This window comes from Echiichthys vipera (assembly GCF_963691815.1).
Source record: "Echiichthys vipera genome assembly, chromosome: 9".
NCBI lineage: Eukaryota > Metazoa > Chordata > Actinopteri > Perciformes > Trachinidae > Echiichthys > Echiichthys vipera.
The window spans coordinates 23,143,180-23,168,098 of NC_139834.1; the positions used below are offsets into that span (position 1 = coordinate 23,143,180).

General features: G+C 40.2%; 1 protein-coding gene across 1 annotated transcript; it reads right to left on the reverse strand.

Moving 5' to 3' along the window:
• Positions 1 to 2,580: 2,580 nt before the first annotated feature.
• slc26a6.1 (solute carrier family 26 member 6, tandem duplicate 1) lies at positions 2,581 to 20,400 on the reverse strand (the record flags this gene model as incomplete). The annotated part of the gene is made up of 18 exons (XM_083919293.1): positions 2,581 to 2,607; positions 6,147 to 6,268; positions 6,589 to 6,643; positions 7,751 to 7,912; positions 8,532 to 8,621; positions 11,385 to 11,454; positions 12,108 to 12,214; positions 12,345 to 12,440; positions 12,691 to 12,768; positions 12,923 to 13,036; positions 14,706 to 14,853; positions 15,452 to 15,534; positions 16,162 to 16,314; positions 17,204 to 17,368; positions 18,059 to 18,207; positions 19,163 to 19,273; positions 19,981 to 20,120; positions 20,255 to 20,400. 18 exons carry the CDS (start codon positions 20,398 to 20,400, stop codon positions 2,581 to 2,583), a joined length of 2,016 nt encoding a protein of 671 aa, XP_083775419.1.
• Between the last annotated feature and the right edge of the window lie 4,519 nt (positions 20,401 to 24,919).

Here is a 24,919-nt window from a genome sequence, read left to right on the forward strand (position 1 = left end):
AAATGGCACATCCCTCTTTATGAAGAATTAATCATCTCTCTGTGTGCAGTGGTCTCCAGGCATCAAAGTGAATCTGTTGTAGAGTTTCCCATCAGATCCAAGTGGCTCCACGTGGCACCAAACGACAAGTTGTGATGGCTTTTTGTTGGGTCCAGCAGATGAAGGTAAGGTTGTATTTAAGAATCCGGGACAGAGATGGTTCTTTGACCAAACAGACAAGAAGAAAAACCTTCCCGTAAATACATATATATATGTATATTTTTATCTTTCCTCTCTCCCTCAGCTGTTTCTGAGGGTGAGACAGTCTCTGTTGTGGCTCCACTGCTGTGTCTTGGGACCTTGAAGATAAATCTAGATATGAAATTGGACATTGTTGTGGAGGGAGGGGGCAAAGTTTCAAACTGTGCGCACTTGTAGTGTAGAGGTGGTAACAGAAATAGAAATTAGAGATGACCGTGCATGTTTGATCATTTACAGAGTGAGTTAGTTCACTGGTTTTGTAGTTACTAGTGTAGTTCCTGTACAAAACAGGTCGCTTACTTGACCTCTGATGCTGGGCACAGAACCGCAATAGATTTATCATGTTGTTTACATATGAAAACTATTGAATTATGTTACTATTTTTAACTCCTTGCACCCAAAATACCTAACAAAAGGATTTTAAAAATGACTCCTGAACTCAAAATAAGCTTTTTTTAGTGGAGTCTGGCACCTTATTTACATTCAAAGTACATGACTTGATTATTGAAAAACTTAAATGTTTACATAAACAGTTGTTTACTTTCCAGATATATTTTGAATTGTGACGTTAAAAATATCAGTAGTTGTTAGAAACAGAATACTTCACAACTGCCGACTTGACTAGTTGGAAAAAGGTTATTAAATGTATTTATGTTAACAATGGTGGACTGTACATTTACATTAATGTTAATTAACTTAAGTACTGTCAAATAATAAAGCACATTTTCCATATGGGTTAGGTTTAGACCACACTATGATTTACAGAGACCCAACAGTTCCCCCCATGAGTAACAGTGGCGATGAAAAACGTCCTTTTAACAGACAGGAAGAGAGAGCTTTAGTTACTTTGCAGATTCTGATTATTGGTACACAATATGATCAACTAACAAATGTGATAAGCCTGTGAATGTTCTCATTCGTCCAGGTCATCGTTATCCGCAAAGCAATTTCAGTCAAAAACAACTGGACTGGTTGTTTGTCTAGGAAGACGTTTCACCTCTCATCCAAGAGGCTTCATCAGTTCATGTACGCATCTGACCAGGCTGGGACTGGTCCAACTAACTGGTGTGATGTAATATTATTATTATTAAACTCCCCAGCTGTCTATAAAGTAGATAAAATGCTCCACCTTTAACAACTGCAACATTAAATTAATGGATGCATTCATGCATTATTAATCATAATGATACTATATATAAACTTTTACTTAAAAGATCTGAGTACTCCTTTAGTTAACATTAATTTATGGGAATATTAAAAGACATAAAATGCACACAGACACCACCCCATCAACTGCGGCGGTCTGTCTCTCTCTGAAGAGCATTTGCGTACAGAGGCTAAGGTAAAATGAATGAGTCGTTTACCATTGGAGGTCATTTTGGAGCCACACTGTAATGAAAAGTATTGTTATGCAATGTGAGGTGTCGTAACTAATATATAGCCTAGTGTAAATTACAGTTAGACAGTACACTAAAGTTACTGAAAACATTTGAGATGAAAAATAGGCAGTAAAAGAATATTGATTCATATTTATCAGCACTGCCTAGTTTGACAGTTTGATCAGAGTTTCGTTAACCTAGTAAACTGCGTTGGACGGACCTGCAGACTGGACGATGACGCTGTCGGTCTACTGCAAGTGTTTTTAACATTTAATCGAATCACACTCAGATTTTTATTTACATTTTAGATATCCGTAATATAATTTATCCTAGTCAAAACTGAACACAATAATCCTATCTACAGTTGTCATTTCAGATATCTACGTCATCTTACTGGTACAAATGATGTTACTATTGCCATTGATGTGTATTGGGCTTCCAATTCTGGATATACACAATTCAATTTTAGATATCTAGAATGAACATTCTTGATATCTGTAATGTAATTCTTACAAATAAAATTGCAGTTGTACATATCCGTAACGACATTTTACCAGGCAAATTAACATTGTAACATTACATTATGGATATCTGGAATGTTTTTTCATTTGGGATATCTGAAATTAAAATTATGACATTATAAATTATTATAGATATCTGAAATAGGAGTTTTTGTCTAGTAGGAATAACATTACAGATATCCATGTTCATTCTAGATATCTAAAATGTAACTGTGGATATCTTAAACTCTAGATAAGCCCAATACACATGAATGGCAGAAGGGACGTCACTAGTAAGAATGACATTTTGTATATCTGAATGACAAGTGTAGATAGGAAGAATGTCATTGTGGATATCTGCAATACATATCCAGTCTAGATATCAAATGTTACAGTTGCTTGCCATAGTCAGTCATTGTCTTAAACCCGCCCCCATGAGACAAACAGTTGAGACTGGACTGTCAGATCTCAAGCTGCTGGAAATCAGTCTGAATGAGAGAGGGGCCAGAAGAACCTGCCAGAGCAAATGAGACGTGAGCTTGGCAGATCCGAGTGGTTTACATACACAGGAAACTAAACAAATGAGAGTTCACATTGATACAGACAGAATTATATAACATATCATAATATATTCACTTTACACTAGACAGTCTTCGATAACTAATTTGTATCTTTGTGTGATTAGATCAGTTAGGTATTTCAGCTCAGTCAGGGTTCTTGTTCATTTATGATTACAGAGGCCCTCGCCAGTGAATGGGAGGGCCTGCTTTATTACTGGAAGAACAGATACTGGTTAACTGGGTAAAACAAACAATATGCTAGCTTAAAGACACAGTGGGTTTTAAAGCTTTATCAAAAGGCATTGATTTTTGCGTTGCTTTGTGGGGGTGTAAAGATTAACCATACACATTAATAATAATAATAATAATACACATTATTACAAAACTCAATGTGGGCCGCCAAGTCGTTACAGCAGCGTTTTACTTGTTATCTGTGTGTATGAGTGCTTTCATACACTAATGTTACCTTTGTAGACGGACAGGCAAAAGTTGTTGCTAGTTGTGCTACAAATGGATCTTAATACTCTGGATACACTGCACCTTGCAGACTATCGGGTGTCTGTAGGTTGACCAGCACCAGCCAAAGAGGAGAAGAAATTCTACCTTTTCCTGAAGAAAAATGATGTTGCTCTGTGACAGAGCAGAGGTAGGCTAATGCTGTTCGTGTGCTGACCTGCATCAGCACACGAAACACTTATTCACGCTACTTCACTTCAAATTAAATGCTATATCCAGGCTGGTTTTACTTTGCCATACAGTAAAATAACACACAATCCAACTCTATTGCAACAAAAGCCTATTAATGCTAACCTTAACCAGCTTACTTTAAATACGTGGCCAACTCACCATGCTAATCTACTTAATTGGGAAGACATGCCTGAAAGAGTTGGTCCTGATAACTTCTCTCTCATCAGCCAGATTAGCAGTTTTTTTAAAAGATTATTTGTAGGGTTTTTTGCCTTTATCATAGGTTCAGTTTAAGATACACAGGAAAGGGGAAGAGAGAGGATGACATGCAGCAAGGGCAGCAACAGCTAAGCTACTGCCAACTAATGTTTGTTCGTGCTAGTTGACTAAATATGGCTGATAGCTATCTAAATTATTAAGTGACCTATGGAAACTTTGATATATAATCTCAAATTTAAAATAAAGTCTTGTGAGTTTAAATAAAGCTTGGCTGCACAGCATGAACTTTCAGGGACCAGCAACCAGAACTATGAACAGAATTCTGAAAACTTTAAGCTAATGTGTAAACAACAAGCCTTCGCTACTCGCAACTCTGAACACTAAAATTGTGTTCAAATAGAAATTCTAAATCACATTGCTGCAAGAATGAATTTTGCTGTGTTGAGGGAAAATGGGGCAACATGGAGAAACTATGAAGAACACATTTATTTAATGAAGTTAGTTCAGTCAGATGAACATTTTCACTGTATTACAGTAAGAAATACATATTTTCTTGGTCACTTTTTTGAATTTGTGCACTGATGTCCTCAACATATCCACAGAAAGACAGTCTAAACATTTTCTTACTGTAGTATCTCTCATTTTAATTATCAGTGCAATTACTGTGAGATTTTCCAAAAGAGGTAACATTTGTGTGTATTCTCAGAACTCTAACACTGTTGCAGTATCTACATAAGTTTACAGTCTGACTCTGGGAAGCTGGTTGTGTGTTCAGCTCATTGGACAGACAAATGTGCTTTGTCTTCTGTGCTGTTATACAACGATCATATCAATCCTAATGACAAAATTGTTTTGAGAAGGACGCAGTTTTGAGAAATTGAGCTATAGTTTCATGGATTATGATTGGGAAAAACTGTAACATGGATTTTAATTGTAAGAGAAAAAGTGTGAACACGTGGCTTGAGTGTTACTGGTGTATGCCTACTGTCGAAAGCCCTTGATGAAACCAAGTGTAGCCTAGAAGAATAGTTCATAGATAGTCACTACTATTTTGATTTGTCTGCATGCAAACTGTAGACTACTTTTGTTAGATTCTGATAACAAACATATAATTAGAAATAAAACAAGGTACAGACCTTTTCTGTCACTCACTCTGTCTTTGTCACCTACTGTAAAACCTGTTATTGTCACTTGTCACACACACAGTTAAGCACAGAACAGAACAGACACTATGATGCCAAATCAACTCCCATCTTTGGTATTCGTGTGGGTGTGGGTGTGTATGGGTGTGGTAATGGGTGTGTGTGTGTTGTTTGCATAAAACAAAGCAAGCTGCCACTCCTGTCACTTATTACACAACACAGATTAAACAGCAGTACTGTACCGGCTGATGAATTAATTTGGAAATATGTGTATTATTATCCTGCGATTTCAGTGCTCACAGATCCATGGCTCCTCATATTTCTCTCTCTCTCTATTGTCGACATTGTCTTTCTATGATTTTCATCGCCAAAGCCCCAGTGGCCTGATGGAGAAGGCACTTGCCTCCTAAACCAGAGCATCTCTCACTCATTTTCTCCAAAAGCTAACATTAGCAACTTCTTCCTTCACACTTCATGAACCAAATTGAGCTGCTGCTTACAAGGAAGTTACGGAACATCTGCAAATTAGGCAGCAGGTGCAATGTTGGGCCTGAAACCATCATCTGCTAACAGAGTTTTACTGGCAGCTGGGCAGTCTATCTAACCTCAGATACATTGTGACAGAGAGGCCAATAATGGTGCAAATTTGGGAACAGTTACATTTATTGTCTAGAAATGTGCAAGAGGAAAATGTACATATTGTAAAAGATGTTAAAGGCTTTCTTTCAAAATAAAATAAAGTGGATTGTTCTGTCTGACATCTAAAGGCGTATCTATTACCCCCAGGATATTTTCTTTCGCTCTTCTTGTTACAGTGAGATAACTTCCCTGTAACTTACATTCAAAAGCAGTAGGTCAACATCCACTTGCATGTGGATTGATTTCCTGAGAAAAGATATAAAAAACAGCCAAACATTAATATATCTCGAAATGTGTTTGTACACTTCATATATAATGTCATGTAAAAATCATTAAAGGGGTAGTTCAATGATTTTGCATGGTACTCGTAACACTCTTAACACTAAAAGCAGGCTCAAAATAAATGCAGAAGATCCAGAAATATCCAGATTATTCTTCCTTGACAAGCTGGTGGCTACATCCATTGACCACTGCAAGTTTGGTCAGAGATTTGGATGTGTTATGCTAGTAGCAGCTAATAGCCTCAAGCCGAGAAGCGGGCTACAGAGGTTTTGGTAAGCTACATTTTTTTAACAACACACCATTTTCGGGCCATTTCAGGACTTCAGGCAGCTCTGTCTGGAGCCACAAGGGGCTTCATACACCTTAAGTACTCCCTAACACCTGTAAACAGCCTTTGATGAGCAAAATCAGTGGAGTTCCCCTTTAATTAGGCCTCACAGACCAACTCTGTACATCTCAATTGCTAAATTAAAAAAAATGAAAGTCTAAAATGTGTACCTCCAGAGGCCTGAACAGGGTGCTGAGGCAGTGCTGGACAGCATGATGGACCGATGGGAAGAGACAGGAGCTAGGTAGGCTGTCTGCTATACAACCCGTCTGGAGCTGAGATAAAACTCTCTCTGTTGACATGAAGAGAGCGCAGATTATGTTTTAATTTAAGTTTCACGTAGTAATGTCATACACACCGCACAGTAAACAATTCTACAATGCCGCGAACTACTGAAAAGGCCGCTTGGGGATTCAACTTGTCTGATCGTATGTCTTGGTGTGATGGTTATAAGTTAAAAAAAAAAATCCAGTTACTGTAGATACCGTTTCCAACAGAGCTACAATATGGGAGGGGTCGTGGGAAACTGACCTATGAAAACAGAAACAACGCTAAACATTGTGTGCATGGGTGAGTGAGATGAGATAAGTGAGGATGAAACATGAAGCTGACCTGGGCACGCTGCCAGGTACACACTGACACCCTGGATCTTTAAGTCTTCTACAACCTGGTGAATGACAGACCCGCACACACACACACACACACACACACACACACGCACACACACACACACACACACACACACACACACACACACACACACACACACACACACACACACACACACACACACACACACACACACACACACACACACACACACACACACACACACACACACACGCACACAAAGCAGCATCAAAATCTTTTCTCTACACACGTCTTTACACAAGTAGTCATATTGAAGCACGTGTCGACTCTCTGAGGCTGATGAATGAATGTTCTTCTTCTTTTATCATTGAGGTCAAGGAGGAGGACAAGATAAAAAAGTCATATCAGTTCGACCGGTAATTCATCTATGAGTCAAACGCTGTGAGGTGTGTATGCGACCAAGAGGGTGTGTCTCATTATCTCCACATGTAATTACTGTACATGAAGTCCATTAAATAATAATTTCTTGTCATAGTCTTGGATTGAAAAAAGGAAAAAAGGAAGAACTGGCAGGTTTAGAGCTGGCAGAGGAAGATTGATATCCATTCAAATCTACCTACGCTGATGTTCCCATCTTAACAGATTGAATTAAACTGCAAAATTACTTTTGAGGCATTTACTGTATACTTGGCAGATTATTTGTTTACATTTCCAAAGAATATGTACAGGTTTCATATAGAACTTTAAATCTTCAGCATCCGCACATTTCATGCAGCATACAAAGCAATAAACTTTTGTAGTGTCAAATCTTACATCATTAGTTTTCGTCCTATAACGGGCCATAAACCCTAAACATGCAGTATTGTATGCTTCCACAGTACTGTGGGTCTTAGCAATAATAAACTGCTGCATTAGAGATTATGCATGCGTTATTTCTAGCAGCTAGTGTGAGAAGTGACAAACGCTTCAGACAAAGAAAAGAGCACCACCTGCAGAAAGTCAAGGTAAAGTACAGGTGCACCCCCTGCACTGTTTGATTGGCAGACAATCTGCGCACACAGTTTAGTGCAGAATCACAACACTAACGAGTGCCAAGCAGCAATATAAAGAATAAAAATCAATAATTTATTTGATAGTTTTGACGTTAGGCCAAAATGAACTCCAGCCAGTTAGGTTTCCTCACCTCGCAAAGTGCCGGCATGGCCACAGAGTCCATGAAGGCGACTGAGCTGAGATCCAGAACCAAGCAATGAGTGTGTGTCGATGTCTGGGCTGCTGGGGAGGAGAAGGAACAGGTAGAGGTGTGGACTCCAGCTGAGTTCTCCTTCTGACCATGACTCACTGCCTGGATGTGGTGAGGAAAAGTAAGACATGGAAAATTAGTTTAGAACATGTTTCTGAAACTCATAGTATATTGGAGAATTTCTTCAAACATGTTTGTGCAGTTTTTCTATTCTAACTAGAGGGATCAAAGTGCAAAGACACCCACACACACACACACTTCAGCTGCATACACACACCTCGTCTATTGCCTAGCGCAGGTGCTGGGACTGAAGCTCGTGAAATAATGCTCACATATTAATGGGCTTCATACATAGCAAAGAATTCCATGGCTAGTTTGTATTTCTTTAACCCTGGTCAATCACAACTGCCTTGGCTGGAGCTGAGTGGACGGTGGCCTTGCAAAATACACGGCTTTGTCCCAGCACTGTACATCTGGTAAGCCAGACGAGACTTCATGTGTAAGGAATGAGCCCTTCATGTGGAGATGATGAAGTGCGGGACTGATGATCATCTGGATTCATTCGTTCTCTTAATTACAATAATAACCATGTCTCTCAATCCTGAACTCTCTCTCTCAAAATCAGCTCTTATTTTACTGATGCTAATGCTCCTCTGTTCTTTCTCTCCATCTGCCTCAGTTATATTCATTCCACACTATGTGTTAGTTTGTGTGCTGGCACCTGTCTGATCTGTGTGAAGACCAGTTCAGAGTTGGCAAAGTAAATGGGACTGGAATAGGAGAGTATAGTCACCCCGGGGATTTGCTTTGCCTGCAAAAAAAAACAACAGAAAACAAACAAACACAGAGACAACAAAGACACAAGCCGTTTTTGCATTTAACTTTGTGTAATCAACTATTTATAACTTAGCACAATAGTTACACCCTGGACAGAGGCAACAGTCTGGTGAATTTACTGTATGTATATGCTATTTGGCAACAAAAAAAAAAGTTTGTAGTTGTTAGAATATACAGTGAACCATATGTCAGAGACACGACATACCCTCTGTTTCATATCTGGCTCTACAGTGTGGGAACAAAGACAGTAAAAAAAGAAAGAATATATGGAGAATTAATTCAGGAACTTCTACAAAGAAAGACACCGCACACACCATCACTAATGCATGGTAGATACTTGATAGAGAACACAGAGTAGAGTGGTGCAGCAACCAGCCGTGTAACAGATTCAGAAGAGAATGAAGTGGAGGGACCAGGAAACGAGATGTTGACAGGAATTCACTGATGCTCAGAGCAGTTTGGTGTTTTGATGTGTGACAGATGGTGGGTTTTTCAGCCAGGGCCCAGGGATGTATTTTTTGGTGTGTTTTCGCTGCGTGACAGAGGTACTGTTAAGTGAGGTTCACTGAAGAATTTGGTTGTTATTTGGTCAGTTTACATGTTGAGGACACTATAATATAATGGCCTGCTACATAAATACTTGCATAAACGTCACATGTACCCATCAAATGCTTGCCATCAAATGCTTGCTGTGATGATGTGTATGTGCAATGCAGATGCCGTGATCCAGGTGAAAGAGGGGTGTGTTGCCCGTGCAGAGAGAAGACAAGCTGTGGAGAATTCATTATTGACCATGTTTCACACTGATCGAATTATAGATATGCTGGTCCACAGCCTGCACTCAGCTAAGATCATCAGGTCACGTAAGGTCAGTGCGATTCATCTTTCTATCGGTAAAGCCTCATTAGGAGTCGAGCGCTGGCATACTGAAGGTGTAAAATGGCCTGCTGCTCAATTATGGACAATTACATTATTACATTCACACAGTGAAACATCACGTTGTTAAATAAGAAAGTCAGACGCATTTTGATCTTTTGTTGCATTACTTTTCTTTAGTGTCTGCCCCTAACTGTCCTATTATTTTCATACTAATATGTTATTATGGAAGAATTTAATAATGGTTTATCAGTACCAGCGGATCAGTGGACAGTTCCAATGGCTGTTTGAGGGGCAGGAGTGAAAAAGAAAAAAAGGGCACCAGCTGCATGCAGTGGGGCACCTGTGCCTATGGCCCTGTGTCAACCAAAGTGTTTTTTCCCCATCTGAAAACGACAGATGCTCCTCTGAAAAAGCCCAGCTGGGAGTGTTTGATAGCACTTTGGAGGTGCAGCATCTTTTCAGCTGAGACGCTTTGGTCCGATCTGGTTTCTATGATGCGGCATATCCGCAGAAGTAAACATGTCGGCCCTTGTTCTTGATTAAGCTCTCAGCCCAGATTAGATGCTCAAGACAAGATTAGACTGCTGGTGTTCATAGCTGAGCGTATATGGGAGGCACTCCCATCACAAAGCATTAGCTAAAAAAGCTGAACTCAGACAGAAAAAAAAACCTTTGGTGGCCACAGGGCACTGCATCACTGGTTGTCACGTTTTCTTGCACAGGGTGCCACTGTATAGGATATTTTATCATGGGTTTTCTACCATAGAGGTATCCAAGAGGATATTTTTCCTGCTTTTCTTTGTCAAACATGGTGGCATGGGTTATCCTGGCCAAATATATAAACTAATAATATATTATATACTTACAACTCTTAAAATGGCACTAAAACACACTGGAATCACATTTCGTAACACATATTTTTTATTACATCACAGATAGGACACATCTTTTTTTTAGTGGAAAACGAACAATCTTAAATGAGGTCATCATAATTTATAAGGCCCTCCTTGTTATAAATGTCATTAAATCACAGCAGAATGGACTTGCAGCTATTACTGGTTGGTTGATAAATACTCAGTGATGTTAATTGAACATTCAACAAACACTTTCGCTTTCACTACTTGATCTGAATTGTTACTTGTGACCTGTGGCCAGATGAACGTTACGGTTAGAGGAAAAACTGCAGTAAACTGCAGATTGGTCGGTCAAGTCACTCGTGAGGATATTCACGATAATCCCGACAATGGAAATTCACCACAATGAACTTGTTGTGAGTGTTTTTTGTGTGTAATCCAAGATAAAAATTAATATATACAAAATATAAACATCCCCTTGTCATCCATTTCTCTATGGATATGACATATAATGTACCCTGTTGAGGCAACACTGCTCCATATAGCTTTAGAAAACTGATTGTGAGAAAAAGACTGAAGATGTGTTGATGATGGTGGAGAAGAACAGAAACTACCAATACAGTTTTGTTGAAAACCAGGACAGTTCTGATAAAACGTATTGAGCTCTGAGTATTACTGATACTGACTCATGGATACAAATACCGTAGCTGCTGCCAGGCGATTATCGTCATCCATATTCTGAATGTTTACAACTCTAACATTATATTCCTCACCCAAACGAAAACACACAACAGGAATGGCACAAGACATGCAGAAAGAAGTATTATGAGAACACAGGGTAAACAAGTGTTGTTTGAGTGGATTGTGCTTTTATGTTTCATGAAATTTTCTAATTACCTTAGGGCTAAACTTTACTCAACTTACCCTCAACAACACCAAACTTTAATCGAAGAAGTTTTTTGAAAATGTATTCTTGAGACACTTGTGAGACAGAATAAGCTTACCTCAGCGTAGCGTCCCACATCTCTATAACAGTCTGTACCAGGAATACGACCCAAAACAACAGTGGAGGAGCTGGAAGATGACGACAAGATGAAATACAAAGACAGGGTATTATTAATGAGAGTGTACGTCTGCCGGGGAGACAAGTGAGAGGAGGGAAAGGGCGACAAAACGTTTACTTTGTGTGAAAATATGATGAAAAGAAAATGAATGAATGAATGAATGAATGAATTAACGAAGACAAGACAAATGTACACAATAACCCTTTAACAATCGGCCTTCATTTTTAGCTCAAGTGCAACCTCTGTGTTTGTTCCCGCCGGACCACATCTTCCCAGGATCACACACACACACACACACACACACACACACACACATGCACACGCACACGCCCACGCACGCACACACACAAACACACACACTCACACACATTCTCACACACACACACGCACACACGCACACACACACACGCACACACTAACACACACACACACACACACACACACACACACACACACACACACACACACACACACACACACACACACACAGACTCACAGGTAAAAACAATACCAGTGTAGCTATTGTGGCTGGTAATGATACCAATCCCCCTATGTTACCCTAGATAATCTCTTACTAAATGTGAAGTTTGATCATAAGTAAACAGTGATGTTTGACTGATGTAAAATGCCCCAAGCAGCGTCTGTAAAATGATATTTACTGACTGTTGCGTCCTGTAGATGAGCGTGAGCAGAGAGAAGACGACAGCCACAGCCAGACCCAGGTCCAAGTTAAAGACCAGCGTGGAAAACAGAGAGGCTACCCACACCAACTGGAGGAGAGGAGGGAGGAAAGAGAAGGATCAGAGGGCAATCAGTACGGTTTGTAACCATGGTTCTATAGTATGGTGTGTGTGTGTGTGTGTGTGTGTGTATGTGTGTGTGTGTGTGTGTGTAGCACACCAGGTCTAATCTGTCCGCCTTCCAGAGAACACACACATCTTTGAACTGAGCCAGCATCCCTTGCAGGTTCACCACGATGATCACTGCCAACACTGCCTGGAACACACAGCAAGGCATCACTGAACTAAGACGAGTGACTCACAGTGTGACGGACAGTGAGTCTCATCCAGATGGAGGATGACTTGACATTTTCTTAAAACATCTTCACTAATATGCTAATATTATTCTATCATCATTCTGTGATGGTTTATGGGAGGTCATACTGGGCTGGAGAACGTTTTGTGCATTTGCTTAACAACCTATATAATAAACATAAACAATATTTGTTATCTCATATGCACTCTACCTTCGGCAGCTGCTCAAAGAGGTGACCGATCTTCAGCAGGATGGTTAGAATCACCAGAGCTGATACCAAACCGGCCATCTAAGGCATGAAGATTAAAACACGACAGAAGGACAATAAGTAAAGCATTAAAAAGAACATTAAAAAGAGTTATTTAGTGAGTTACATAGAAGGATTAAAGACAAAGACAAAAGTGGATTTTAGGTTTTCTGTCTTTTGGAATAGAATACGATACCTGTGATTTGACTCCGATGCTGTCCTGGACCATACTGCGAGAGAAAGAGCAGCTGACAGCGAAGCACTGGAACATTCCTCCTATGGTGTTACACAGACCCAGAGCCAGTAGGTCCTGAGGGCAGAGACAGATAGAAGTAACCGGCAAAGTATGCACTGAAGCTGCAGCCAATGTCATGGATACTGCTGGAGTTTACTCAGGCCAGCTGTTTGGCCTGTTGGGTTTAAGTTTACAGATTTAAGATGATGGTACTGTTGAGTTTGTTGCTCATTAAACCTAAGGCCAGAGGAGTATGTGAAGGATTTGTTACAAACCTCGAGCTGTCAGAGCAGTTTTCAGAGTGAGGCTACAAACAGAAGTTACAGTAGCAGTAAGTGCATCAAAGAGCCTTCAGTGGGAAAAAGGCAAACCCACTTCAAACCATGCGGATTCGAATCAGTCGAAATTACTGCTGGGAATGGATCATCACGATCCTGACACTGTAATTATTTCTGTGCTGCATGTTTTCAGGCTTAGTAAGCATGTCTTCATTAGCAGAAATCTCTAGACATCACTTTAATCTCCGTTGGTAATCAGTTAAAGTTTATTTAAAAAAGAACATCTCTGCACACCTGAACGGGTGACGTCGGAAGGAAGCAGGGTTTCGAAAACAATAAGGAACACTCCCTCACACTGTCTGCTTATAGCTAGAAATATTTTATTTTCAAACCTTCATTAGGTATAATGAGCAGCGTCAAACCATCTCCCTATATATGCAAACACAAGTCAAGTGCTGCCTCTTTTTTGTGCATGTCTTTTATGCATTTGTATTTGAAGTACATCTGGAGGTTGACAGGAAATGGGAGCGTCTGCTTTACCAGGTGAGCTGCTGGGCGCCCAACAAGTCAGACAATAACCATCAAGAAACTAGAAAAATACAGAGAAATACAATATAATAAAACTAAAATATCTTAAGTAACATTTAAGACATTTTTTAAAATAACTTAAAGATTGTAATTTACACTCATCATACCTGATGAAGATCGGAAAGACCAAAGCGTTGCATTATTATTAAAGATTTCTGTGTGCAAGCGGACAGTGTGCAATACATTAACACAGATCATGTTTAATCCCCTTTAGATTATGTACCGGTAGCTTTTTGTTATAAGATATGAGTAAGCTAGCTACCTAAAGCACTAATTCAACATAAGTGTTTAGTGAAAGGATATATCTTTTAAATTGTTAATTAACTGTAAATGTTAATGTTGTTCTGCCATTGTTGCTGTTCAAGGCCTCTATAGCATTTACAGCCAAAATATTCTTCTTTAATTAACCTCATTTTGACCAATCAGATCGCAGCACCATCCACTACCAACATTGTGAAAAAGTGACAATTTAGCTGCAGTATTATAACTGTAGAGTAGTACTGTCCTGTGAACTTTTCAAGTGATTCACTGATGTTTTATATATGAAAGTATCAACACTGTCAGCTTATTCTAAGTAGTTTACTGTCATTTCTCCTATGACTCAGTAGTGTATTTCAACATAAGCATAAATATGACTTCTTTATTTTAAAACTGATGCAGATATTTGTTCATGTGTCAAAAAAACCCTGTCAACGTTAAACAGTTTCTGTCACTTTCTCTACACAGAATCTGAGTCGGTTATTCCTACTGATATGCATCTGTACATACTGTTATATAGACTTTTTTTTTTGCAGTTTTCTAAAATACAGACCCTACAACAATAGCTCTTTGTCGTTCTCGGCCGACCTATGTGAGAGTTTCAACTGCCATGAATGTACCTGACTAGAGTCCACGCGGTAGCCGTGTTTGTGGGCGAACACTGAGCCCATGGCTGAGAGGAAACTGAAGCCGACCAGAGCCACAGACAGAGCTGGAATGAACAGCTCTCTGGCCTGAGACAGGGAGGGAAGGACTGGGGAAGAGAGGCTAGAGAACAGAAGGAGGAGATGGAGCAGGAGGAAGGATCAACTGAAAAGCCTAACTGATTCCTCAAATAAAATAAAATAGAAAAGAGACCTAGAGCTTCGAATTAGATTGGAGGGGTCATATCAACAAACAACAAATATACTGGATTGCCACTATGTATACAGTGGAGATCAAAATTAGAGAACAAAGTATTAATTCTTGATTTAGACTGAAATATTGTTATTTTTTTATACCACTGCATGTTAGCATGTTTTTTAAATAACCAGGGCATTTTAATAATTAACTTTAATAAAGGCAAAAACCTTTATTTTGTGAAAAAAGCATAGGGCAAAGTTAGAGAACACTTTCAGATCCCTCCCAGTTTTGGTGTTAATCTGGCCCCTGGTGACAATTAGAATTAAAGAAGATATACTTTGTTCTCTAATTTTGATCTCCACTGTATAAACAGTATATATGCATTACATATGTTTTTCATTTCAATGACCAAGGAGTTTAAGGGAATATTCATTAGAAAGCAGTGCTGTCTTTTAAAAGTAAAACAACAAAAAAAAGGCAAACTGAATGACAGAAAAACAAATAATGACACAGTTCTACTGACCCACTGGGTATGTGTCCCACCACCTGGACTGTGTGCTGTCCAACCAGATCCATCTGCACTGACAGGATGGTGCCCAGGACAATCTGTGGAAGACAAACAATAGATGTGACATTTTCTGTGCCATGTGGAAAACAACAATATACCGTATTCTATATCTAAATGTCAGATCAGTCGGTCTGTGCATACATGCACGTGGAAGCAAACACACGCTTTATCATAATCACATACTCTCCGTCTTTTTCAGATCCCAGAGGTGGGTTGAAGCCATTTTCCTGTAGCACACTGTAATTTAACATAACTCGACGGATGATGATGTGAACCCACAGGGATATGGCTCTACTGGTAGTGACTTTTGCACAAATATATTTACATTTTAGGGTTGTTGTTACAACTAATTTACAGTGAATTTCTCACTTACTTATAGGCTTATATATATATAAAAATAACAAAAAATCAAAAAACCATCAGAAGACAGAATGATTATTAATCAGTGGCCAGGTGCAGATATGTATTAAATGTGGGGATTTGTGTGTTTTTGGTGAAAAAACGATTTTCATATGTGAGTGAGTCATTCATTAGTTCATCACTGTGGCATCTGTCCATCTGGGTGCGTCTTATAGGCATGAGTCTACCGAGTGTGTGTGTGTGTGTGTGTGTGTGTGTGTGTGTGTGTCTGTGTGTCTGTGTCTGTGTGTGTGTGTATCCCTCACCAGTATAAGTTCCCATGGTATGGCGACAGGCAGCTTGTTCTTAAAGTGCTCATTTAGCATCTTGCCTCCGATGAGTATCACCATGGAAACCACAGAGACTGACAGCTCTCCTGGTACAGCACTGGTCACTCCCTGAAGAACATCCTTTAAGGTCTGGAGAAAAAGGACATACACTTTGTCAAAAACCAAAACACAGAACAGATAACTAGCAATTTCAACCTCAACTATAGTGTCTTATACAAAATACAGCATGATTTTGTCAGGAGTAAACTGCTCCAGTATATAGTGGAAGCTATGGTCCAGTGAAGCTGGAAGAAAAAAAACACCGCCTGCAAAAGGGTGGTAAGCAACTAAACCACAATCCTGCCCTTGTAGAGGTGACAAGGTGCATCATCTGAGGCCAAGCTTGAATTTTCCAAAAAAAACAAAGCTCACTCACAGTGGCTGTCCCTGCAGCAGTCCTAAAGGCATTTTTATTGCTAAGACAGCACTGTGCCAAGATAATTAAATTCTACAGGTTCTAAGAGAGGTTGTGGTGAGGTGTGAAGACACAATAAGAGTCTGCCAGAACTAGCCCAGGAGTTGGACTGTGTCACCTCCAGTCCGTCATCATTAGCGTCAGCTCCTGAGCTCTGCAGTGTTCATTTAGCTTGTGAACGTTCAGGTTGTAGCCATTGAGATCACTGAAGCCAAAACTCCAGTTCATACTCCATCTCCACAAATATGTTGCATACTACCTTTCAAATCGCACTGCTAGGGTCTACAATGACTAACTCTGCTTCTTCTTGTCTTTTGATCCACCAAATGCAATGCACTGCTATCTATTTAGCTAATATCATAACAGAATCGTCAGCCAGGACCATGTTTCAGCTTTACAGGCAGACTGATAAATTAAACCCATATGAGAAAACCCTGAGAGCAGCTAAGAGAGGACTTCAGAGGTCAGGGATCAGTCACATAACAACAGGAGCTTAGGCTTAAAAGTTTTGCCCAAGGATACTTCAGCGGGATTAAATCGTGCTGACTCAGTGTTTCTACTGACCCAAGCTGAAGCCAGCAGTCCAGTGTGTCTCTGGGCAGGTATTCCAGTCATCAGCGGCAGCTGCAGGACGATCACATGTAGACCTGCTGCTGTGGTGTAGCCTCTGATTACAGCAGCAGACAGCCAGCGACACACACCACCGCCGCGCAGCAGGTACATTAGGAGCTGTGGGAATACACAGACATACACACAGGCATACACACAGCTTTAGTACATTTTTCTCTTTATATCTCTTCTGTGCAGGCTGTTGCCTCTTTGAATCTGTGAGACTTAGACAACATGACAATTTATGTTTTCCATCACTGAAAAGGGTTCTGCTGTCAAACTCTACTTTATCTACAGAAAACATCTGGATTGATTTGAAGCGCATGAGTACAAAGGCCACGTTTTTGCCCACCATCACAGAGAGGATTTAAATTTACAACAGTGTGGATTCCAGACTGTTCTCATTTTCAGAGTGTGTGAGAGTCCACTTAAGGAGGAGGTCGGGGTGAATGGGTCAAACAAACACAGGACTTTCACCCAGGACACTGCGGTCCGTGTCCTCTTTTTGTCCCGTGTGTTTATGTAACAAAACAACAAAAGAGGACAAATATACTTTCTTTTCTTTTTTTTTAAACAATTTTAAAGCTCTGGGGCAGATAATCTATTTTACCTCAAGTTGAGCTGTAATGTAAATGAGTGCAGAGAAAACAGAAGGTTGTGTATGCACAACAATAGATGAGATGATGGGGCCAAAGGTCAGAGGTGAACATCAGCTGCACAGTGATGCGTGTGAGCCTGTGCATACTGTCCATGTATTGTCTACTCTGTGTGTGTGTGTGTGTGTGTGTGTGTGTGTGTGTGTGTGTGTACCTGTATGAGGCCACAGAGGAAGGTGAGTTGTACAGCCACGTTCGCTTTGGCCGCTACCACATCAGTCTGACTCTCTTCAACACTGTTGCTTGGCAACTCAACGTTGGCTGTCACAGATCCAATCATGATGGCCAGGACAGCAAAAGTACCTGTCACTCACACACACACAAACACACACACACACACACACACACACACACACACACACACACACACACACACACACACACACACACACACACACACACACACACACACACACAAACACACACACACAAACACACACACGGCGTAACGTTCAAGAGTATTTGGTTATCACATTGACTTACACTGTGAGTTATAAATTATACTGTAACTTTGATTAAACTGTATAAGAAAAAAAGCTCAGATTATTGTAAAACTGCTGTGAGACTTTTACGCAACTAAAATATGACCAGGTTGGTTTTTTCTTAAGTATGTTAAGGATATTTTCTGCCATAATCAAACATGTTTCAGTTAGTGCTCATGAGCAAGGCACTGAAAGACTGTGGAAGACTGCACAAGCCAGGTCAGACCGTCCTCACCAAAACAACGACCCATATTTATGTTTGTTGATAGGATGTGACTTCTTATGGCTGTACTAGTTATTGCGGGAGCAAACAAGCAAGTAAGGTCTCTCAGTATATGAGAGCCCCAAAGTTCACGTGGAGAGAAAGGCCAGAGTGGAGGCTGGTTAAAACAAACACTGGTGTCCGTGTCCTGAGTGACACCAAAAGACAATGGTGACTTTTTTGAAATAACCAATTTTGTTAAAGTTTGAAGTAAGCCTGGGATGTAATTACGTCCAAGTTGGAGTTATTTTTGTGATGCAGTTACATCCATAACTTATTTTAAGCCACACCATGATCATGATTTTCTAAACCAAACCAAGTAGTTTTGTTGCTGAAGTTAACCACATGTTTAAAACGGTGACTGTTTCACAAGGTTAAATAAAACGTCCGTATAGTATATATCGTTTTAGGAGTCATTTGCAATCAGCCGAGTCTGTCTTTAAGTTATGAAGATATGTTGGCCAGTTTCTAGAGATGAATGCCCTTCTAAAAAACATTAAAGGTTGACAGTCACCAATGGAGAGGTGTCTGGAGGTGCCGAAGATGAAGTATATGATCAGAGGATAGAGAGACGAGTAGAGACCAAAGACTGGAGGAACTCCCACCAACATGGCGTTGGCCATTCCTGGGAAAGAAGAGGGAGAAGAGAGGTGAAGATGAAAAGTGTGCCTTTAAAAAGCAGCTAATGTGTTTTACTAAAAGCAAAAGAAAATCCATTATCATTAAAAACTAAAGCCTCTTTATTTCTTAGCGCGGTCTGGCTTGTAGAATGTGTAGTGCTACGATAAAGCTTGACACCGTCACTGCATCGGGAGCTAAGCACCACTCAGGATTGTGATTGGTTTGAAAAGGTTCAAACAAGCCAGAGCGTTTTTTCCCCCTATCCCAGAATGATACGCGGTGTAGCCAGACCATTAGTCCAGCACTGTGGAGATCATTTTTCAGAGTAGTGGCCATGCATTGCTGAAAACAGGATTTTTAGGGGGTTTCAGGGTGTCTGTACTCATTAAAGATTCTCTTAGGTTCACAGGCACTACCAAATAAAGGAGGTGGAAAAAGAAGGGGGAGAGAAATACAAAATAGGCTACAACATAGTTAGATACGTTAATACTAACTAGTGGCAGTCATTCACTTTTGAAATGCAAGATGTAAACGCAGAGATTTGCTAATTGTATCACCCCCTCTTTGCAGCTGGAGTTTCTAGTTTCTTACTGTTATAATTGCATTCTCAACATCTTGCACCCTTCCAACCTGAAGCTATAGTTGAAGCAGGTAAAATTTGTAGTTGTTTCAAACTCTTTATGTGATTAAAATCTGTTGCAGCATCCTCACCCTGCGGCAGCTGTATGATCCCAACACTGACTCCAGACACCAGGTCTCCGATGACGTTTTCTCTGAGGGAGTAGCAAGGCAGCCATGACAGGACAGGAAAGAAGCCCAGCAGGAAGTTCTTCAACCTGGGACCAGAACACCTAGAAATTCACCCACCCACCCACACAGAGTTTGCAGTTTAAAGGGCTTTACACATTTGTAAGCACAAAAAACTGGCTGATGGCACAGACTGACACACAATAAGGCCAAAAAATAAACCTATCTTTTGACTTACCAACATTGAGCCTTCACCCTCTCCAGAAATGACAGGGGCTTCTTTTCTAGCCGTTGCCCAAGGACATCCAGCCGTGCCACGTCCAGGGCAACAGCAAGATAAGGCTGCCTGTAGTGAGGAAGGCCATATTGGTCAACGCTGTCCATCTGAAATTAATGTCAAAGAATGTCAAGTTTCACTTTGCTCTTGTCACAATACTGAGTGCATGTTTAACGTGTCTCGTGCACTTTTCTTTATGTGTAAAAAGTGTGTATGAAGTTACATGACAAAGAAGATGAGTAGTAGCAACTACCAAAGCAGAGAGAGAGAGAAAAGCTGACCTAATCTGTATCAACAAGAAGCCGCACAAGTACAAATAGTTCATGTGTAACAGTGTGCATGTATGAGGATCGACCACACACACACACACACACACACACACACACACACACACACAGAGCTCCACCAACTCACACGTGAGTCGGGGAAGGTTGAGAACAGCCTTGAACTCTGCACATTACAGCGAGTTTACAGCCCCTTTTCTCCTCCCATTCACCCCCCATTCAGTACGTCTGAATGCCTCTATTATCAGCTCAGCTTTCAGAGACTCATGCTCTGAATGTATGTGTGTGTGCGTGTGTGTGTGAGTGTGTGTGAAAGAGCGAGAGAGAAAAAAAAGAGAGCAAATGAGAAAGAGGAATATTTTCTCTGTTTTAATCTACTTTAATGTTTCCCACTTTGCACCATGGGCAGGTTTTGAAAGCTATTCCAACTGAAATGTGAAATTAATTGAAAGACCGACATGAGGGAAATTAAGAACGAGAGGCACATAAATAAAAAGAGAAACACTTCATTGCCTTTTATTGTCCTTTTAATATTACTATCAATCATTATCAGTAAGAAAAGATGATACAAAAGGAAAACAATCCACATTTTATCTTTATTAGGAAAATAAAGTTCAAAAGGTTCAATCCAAAAATGCAGCATTTAAAAACATGATAGGCCTACCTATCTATCTACCTATCTATCTATCTATCTATCTATCTATCTATCTATCTATCTATCTATCTATCTATCTCTCTTGATTTGACAATGGTATACTGATGTTTAAAATGTAGCACTAACAAAACAAAATACTGCATATGAAAAAGGTAAATGACTGTCATCAACAGAAAAATAGGCAGAACTGTCCATGCAGCACTGATTCTTCAGAAGTGTATCTGTCTCAAAAGCAGCATGAGGTTTCGGATGCGTTCGGCACGGCAGCGAGGCGATTGGTGCAGCGGCAGCTCAAAGAAAGAGAAGGTGAAGCTCCGAGAGAAACTGAGGTTGGTGACAGGACGCAGTGGTGGGAGACGGGGAGGACGAGGCACCCGCCGCTGGGGCAACAACCTTCGCCTAGTCCGCAATCCTCTACCCCCTCCACCTGCAGAGACAGAGAGGGACACACATGGATGAAGGGAAAGTAAACTCGTTATGAAACTTTGAAAAAGGACAGGGCCCGTATTGATCAAAAGGCCAACACTCATGGCCAACTCGAGGTGTTTTCACATGCCTGGTCTCCAGACTTCACCTTGCACAGCAGCCAAATTATTGTCAGAACACGAGATCAATCAGTGTCCTGTGAGGAGGCAGTTGAGGAGGAAACAGAACTTTTATCAGAACTGGAGAGTATTTCTTAATTGAAGTCTTTTCTCAATGTAAAATATGTTTTCTTTCTCAATCAGTTTAATGACGCCTTCTCAGAAGGTTCTGTGTAACTGACATCTGAGGAGGCAGGTTACTCTGGACAAGCAATCCTGCAGCTTGTGTTCGACACACACCTTCCTCGCTCTCTGGACAATACTATAACCAACATGTGCAAGGATTTAATTATTGGTAAACTGAAAGTTCTCTAATAAGTTACTTTTCTCATAAGGTAACGCTGTAATGTGGCAAGTTACTTTTAAATGGCAGTAATCAGATAATGTAATGAGGTACTCTTAAAAGTAACGCTACCTAGAAAATGGTAATACCGTTTGTCAGTTGACATTCAAACACCCATTTAACATTAAAAATGAAAAGTGAAAACTAAATATTTTTCTATATTTCTATCATGACCTAGAGTTAGCGATAGCTGACAGTTAGCTAGGTTATGACTGTTAGCCAGTTAATAGTTACCTTAGCTTGGCTGAAGCTCATGTTGTCCTGACATTTCCAATGTTTCGTGTGAAGCACTTTGAATGACCTCGTTGTTGAATTGTGCTATATAAATAAAATTGCCTTGGCTATCCTTTTGAATAAAGCTAAAATCTGTGTGTTTTAATTTTTATGGATTATCTTCATGTGAATATGTCAAAGAAAGAAAGAGAAGAATATTTGGTCTTAATTGAAGATCGTATGTTTTGGGTTTTCCGTGAGGCAGCATATTTTTTACTTTAAAAATCAAAACGAGTAGGTTGTCTTAAAAAGTACAATATTTTGGGTTTGGTGGTAACACATGACTGGCCCTTGTTTCAGACATACCCATACTGTCTTGAGGGACTGCACCAGGTGGAGATGGAGCCTCAGAGGTAAAACTTGAACTTGAAACTTCCTCGTCTTCGTTCTGTCTCCCATGATGGGGAGGGGACGGCATGGGTTGAGGAGCAGGAGCAGGAGGAGGTGGAAGTGGAGGGGGCCGTGGAAGGGGAGGCGGGGGGATTGAGGTAAAGGAGGATTCGGAGAGAACCAGGCCTCCCCAAGGTGTCATGGTGGAGTCTGAGACGAGGTTGGAAGAAGGCCCTGGATTAGGGTGAGAGGAGGAGTTGGATGATGTCTGCTGCTGGCTGCGTTTTCGGTGATTAGCCTGATGGGGGCGCTGGAGAGCCGGGGAGGAGAGAGGTGGCTTGACTGTTGTAAAAAGGGGAAAAAATAAAAAGATAAAATGTAGTGTAGTTGGTAGAATAACTGTTAAAGGGAAAACAGCTCCAGATCCATGTTTTGTTGGCACAAGTTGGAAATGCGCGAACATAAAACATTGTTTTTGTATTAAAAAATTCTAGACAACAAAAACCTACGCTTCACAACATCTCTCTGAAGTTTCACACACAGATGTAATTCGGCAACAAGTCATCTCACTAGATATCAGACATGACTTCACTTCACATTTAATAAAAGAGGCAAAAACAAACACCTTTGGTGGATGAACACTGATGTTGCAGAGCCCTGTTTCAGTATATTGCAGCCCGGTTTGCAGCAGCCAGGCATCGTGCTCAATAGCAGACCAATTACAAAAAAAGTTGTTGCCATGAGTCACTTACACAGAAACACATGGGGGAAAAGGGTTCAGGTTGAAGAAAATACCTAAATCCCCCGTTAATTGAAGTGGTCTGGCTTCAATCCCCATGTACTGGGTCAACATATGCAGCTGAGACTTATATGTGCTTCTCTGCTGCAAACCTACTTTAAGTTTTAAGCTCATAAGGCAAGTTTTTGTTTAAATAATATTTTGTACGGTATAGCACCAGCTTCAGAAAATATGATGAGATAATAACGTTTATTTCTGTCAAATAATCAGATCCTTCAACCTGAAGAGTAGTAGACCGGCCTGGAGCTGTTTATGAAACGCAGCTGAGGGACCTACTGCACCAATGTTATTTGTTAAAAGAGAAAAACTGTTGCATAGGCAATTGCTTTCTGTAAAAAGGTGCTTTGTAAATATTAAAGGCTAGCAACAGTAAATAAGAGAGGTTTAACTACTATGATATAATAGTAATAAGGCCTTTTCTCCCCTGCAGGGCCATTCTAGTGAGCAGTGATATTGATTCAAGGCTATGGATTTAAAAAAATAACATGTTTTAAAAAACAAGATTTTTTTCTTTTAACTGGTGAGCCTGTAGCATTATTATTCAAGGGCCACATAGTTTGTAAGTTATCTGTTCACTTTCCTATTTAAATTTGTTTAAGGAACCTGATTTATGTAGCATTTAAGCCCCAGTTTGTAGCAGGCCTATTTGAAAATGTACTGTAGTGACTTCCAATGGTAGTATCAAAAATAGCCTAGCCTATGTAAATGGAGAGGTGAGTGTGTCATGAGTGGATCACCTGTTTTACTCCCAGATGAACCAATGAGAGGTAGCCGTTCACGTGACATCACCAGTCCAGGAGCCTGAGCATAAAGTATGAATATTTCACAATTGAAATTCTCACAAACTGATTTGTATTTACATAAACTGTACATATGTAGGAAACATATTTACAGTTTACCTCTGTCATCAATCACAGTTCATAGATACTGTAATACAAATATGCATCGATTTTGGATGACAATGTCAACATGTCTCTACATTTCCATAATGTAATTTAATCCATCATTTTGGTCCAGACTGAAATATTGCTAGACAGACTACCATATGATGGATTGTGACATTTTGTACAGACATTCATGGTCCCCTCGTGATGAACCCTACTGACTTTGGGGACTCTAGCAATACCAGCGGATCAAAGTATCCAGTTAAATATCTGAACATTTATTTGATAGATTGGCACAAACATGGTAAACATTACCAGCTCACATTATCACAGAGCATGTTAGCATTCTGGCATTAGCAGTATACTCTTAATCTCACTTGTTCCTTGACCCATGGCGTAACCAGCCCCCAAATATTGTTGAATTCTTACGAGAGATACCCAACAGAGAACATAACCACCTGGCAGAGCTAACAA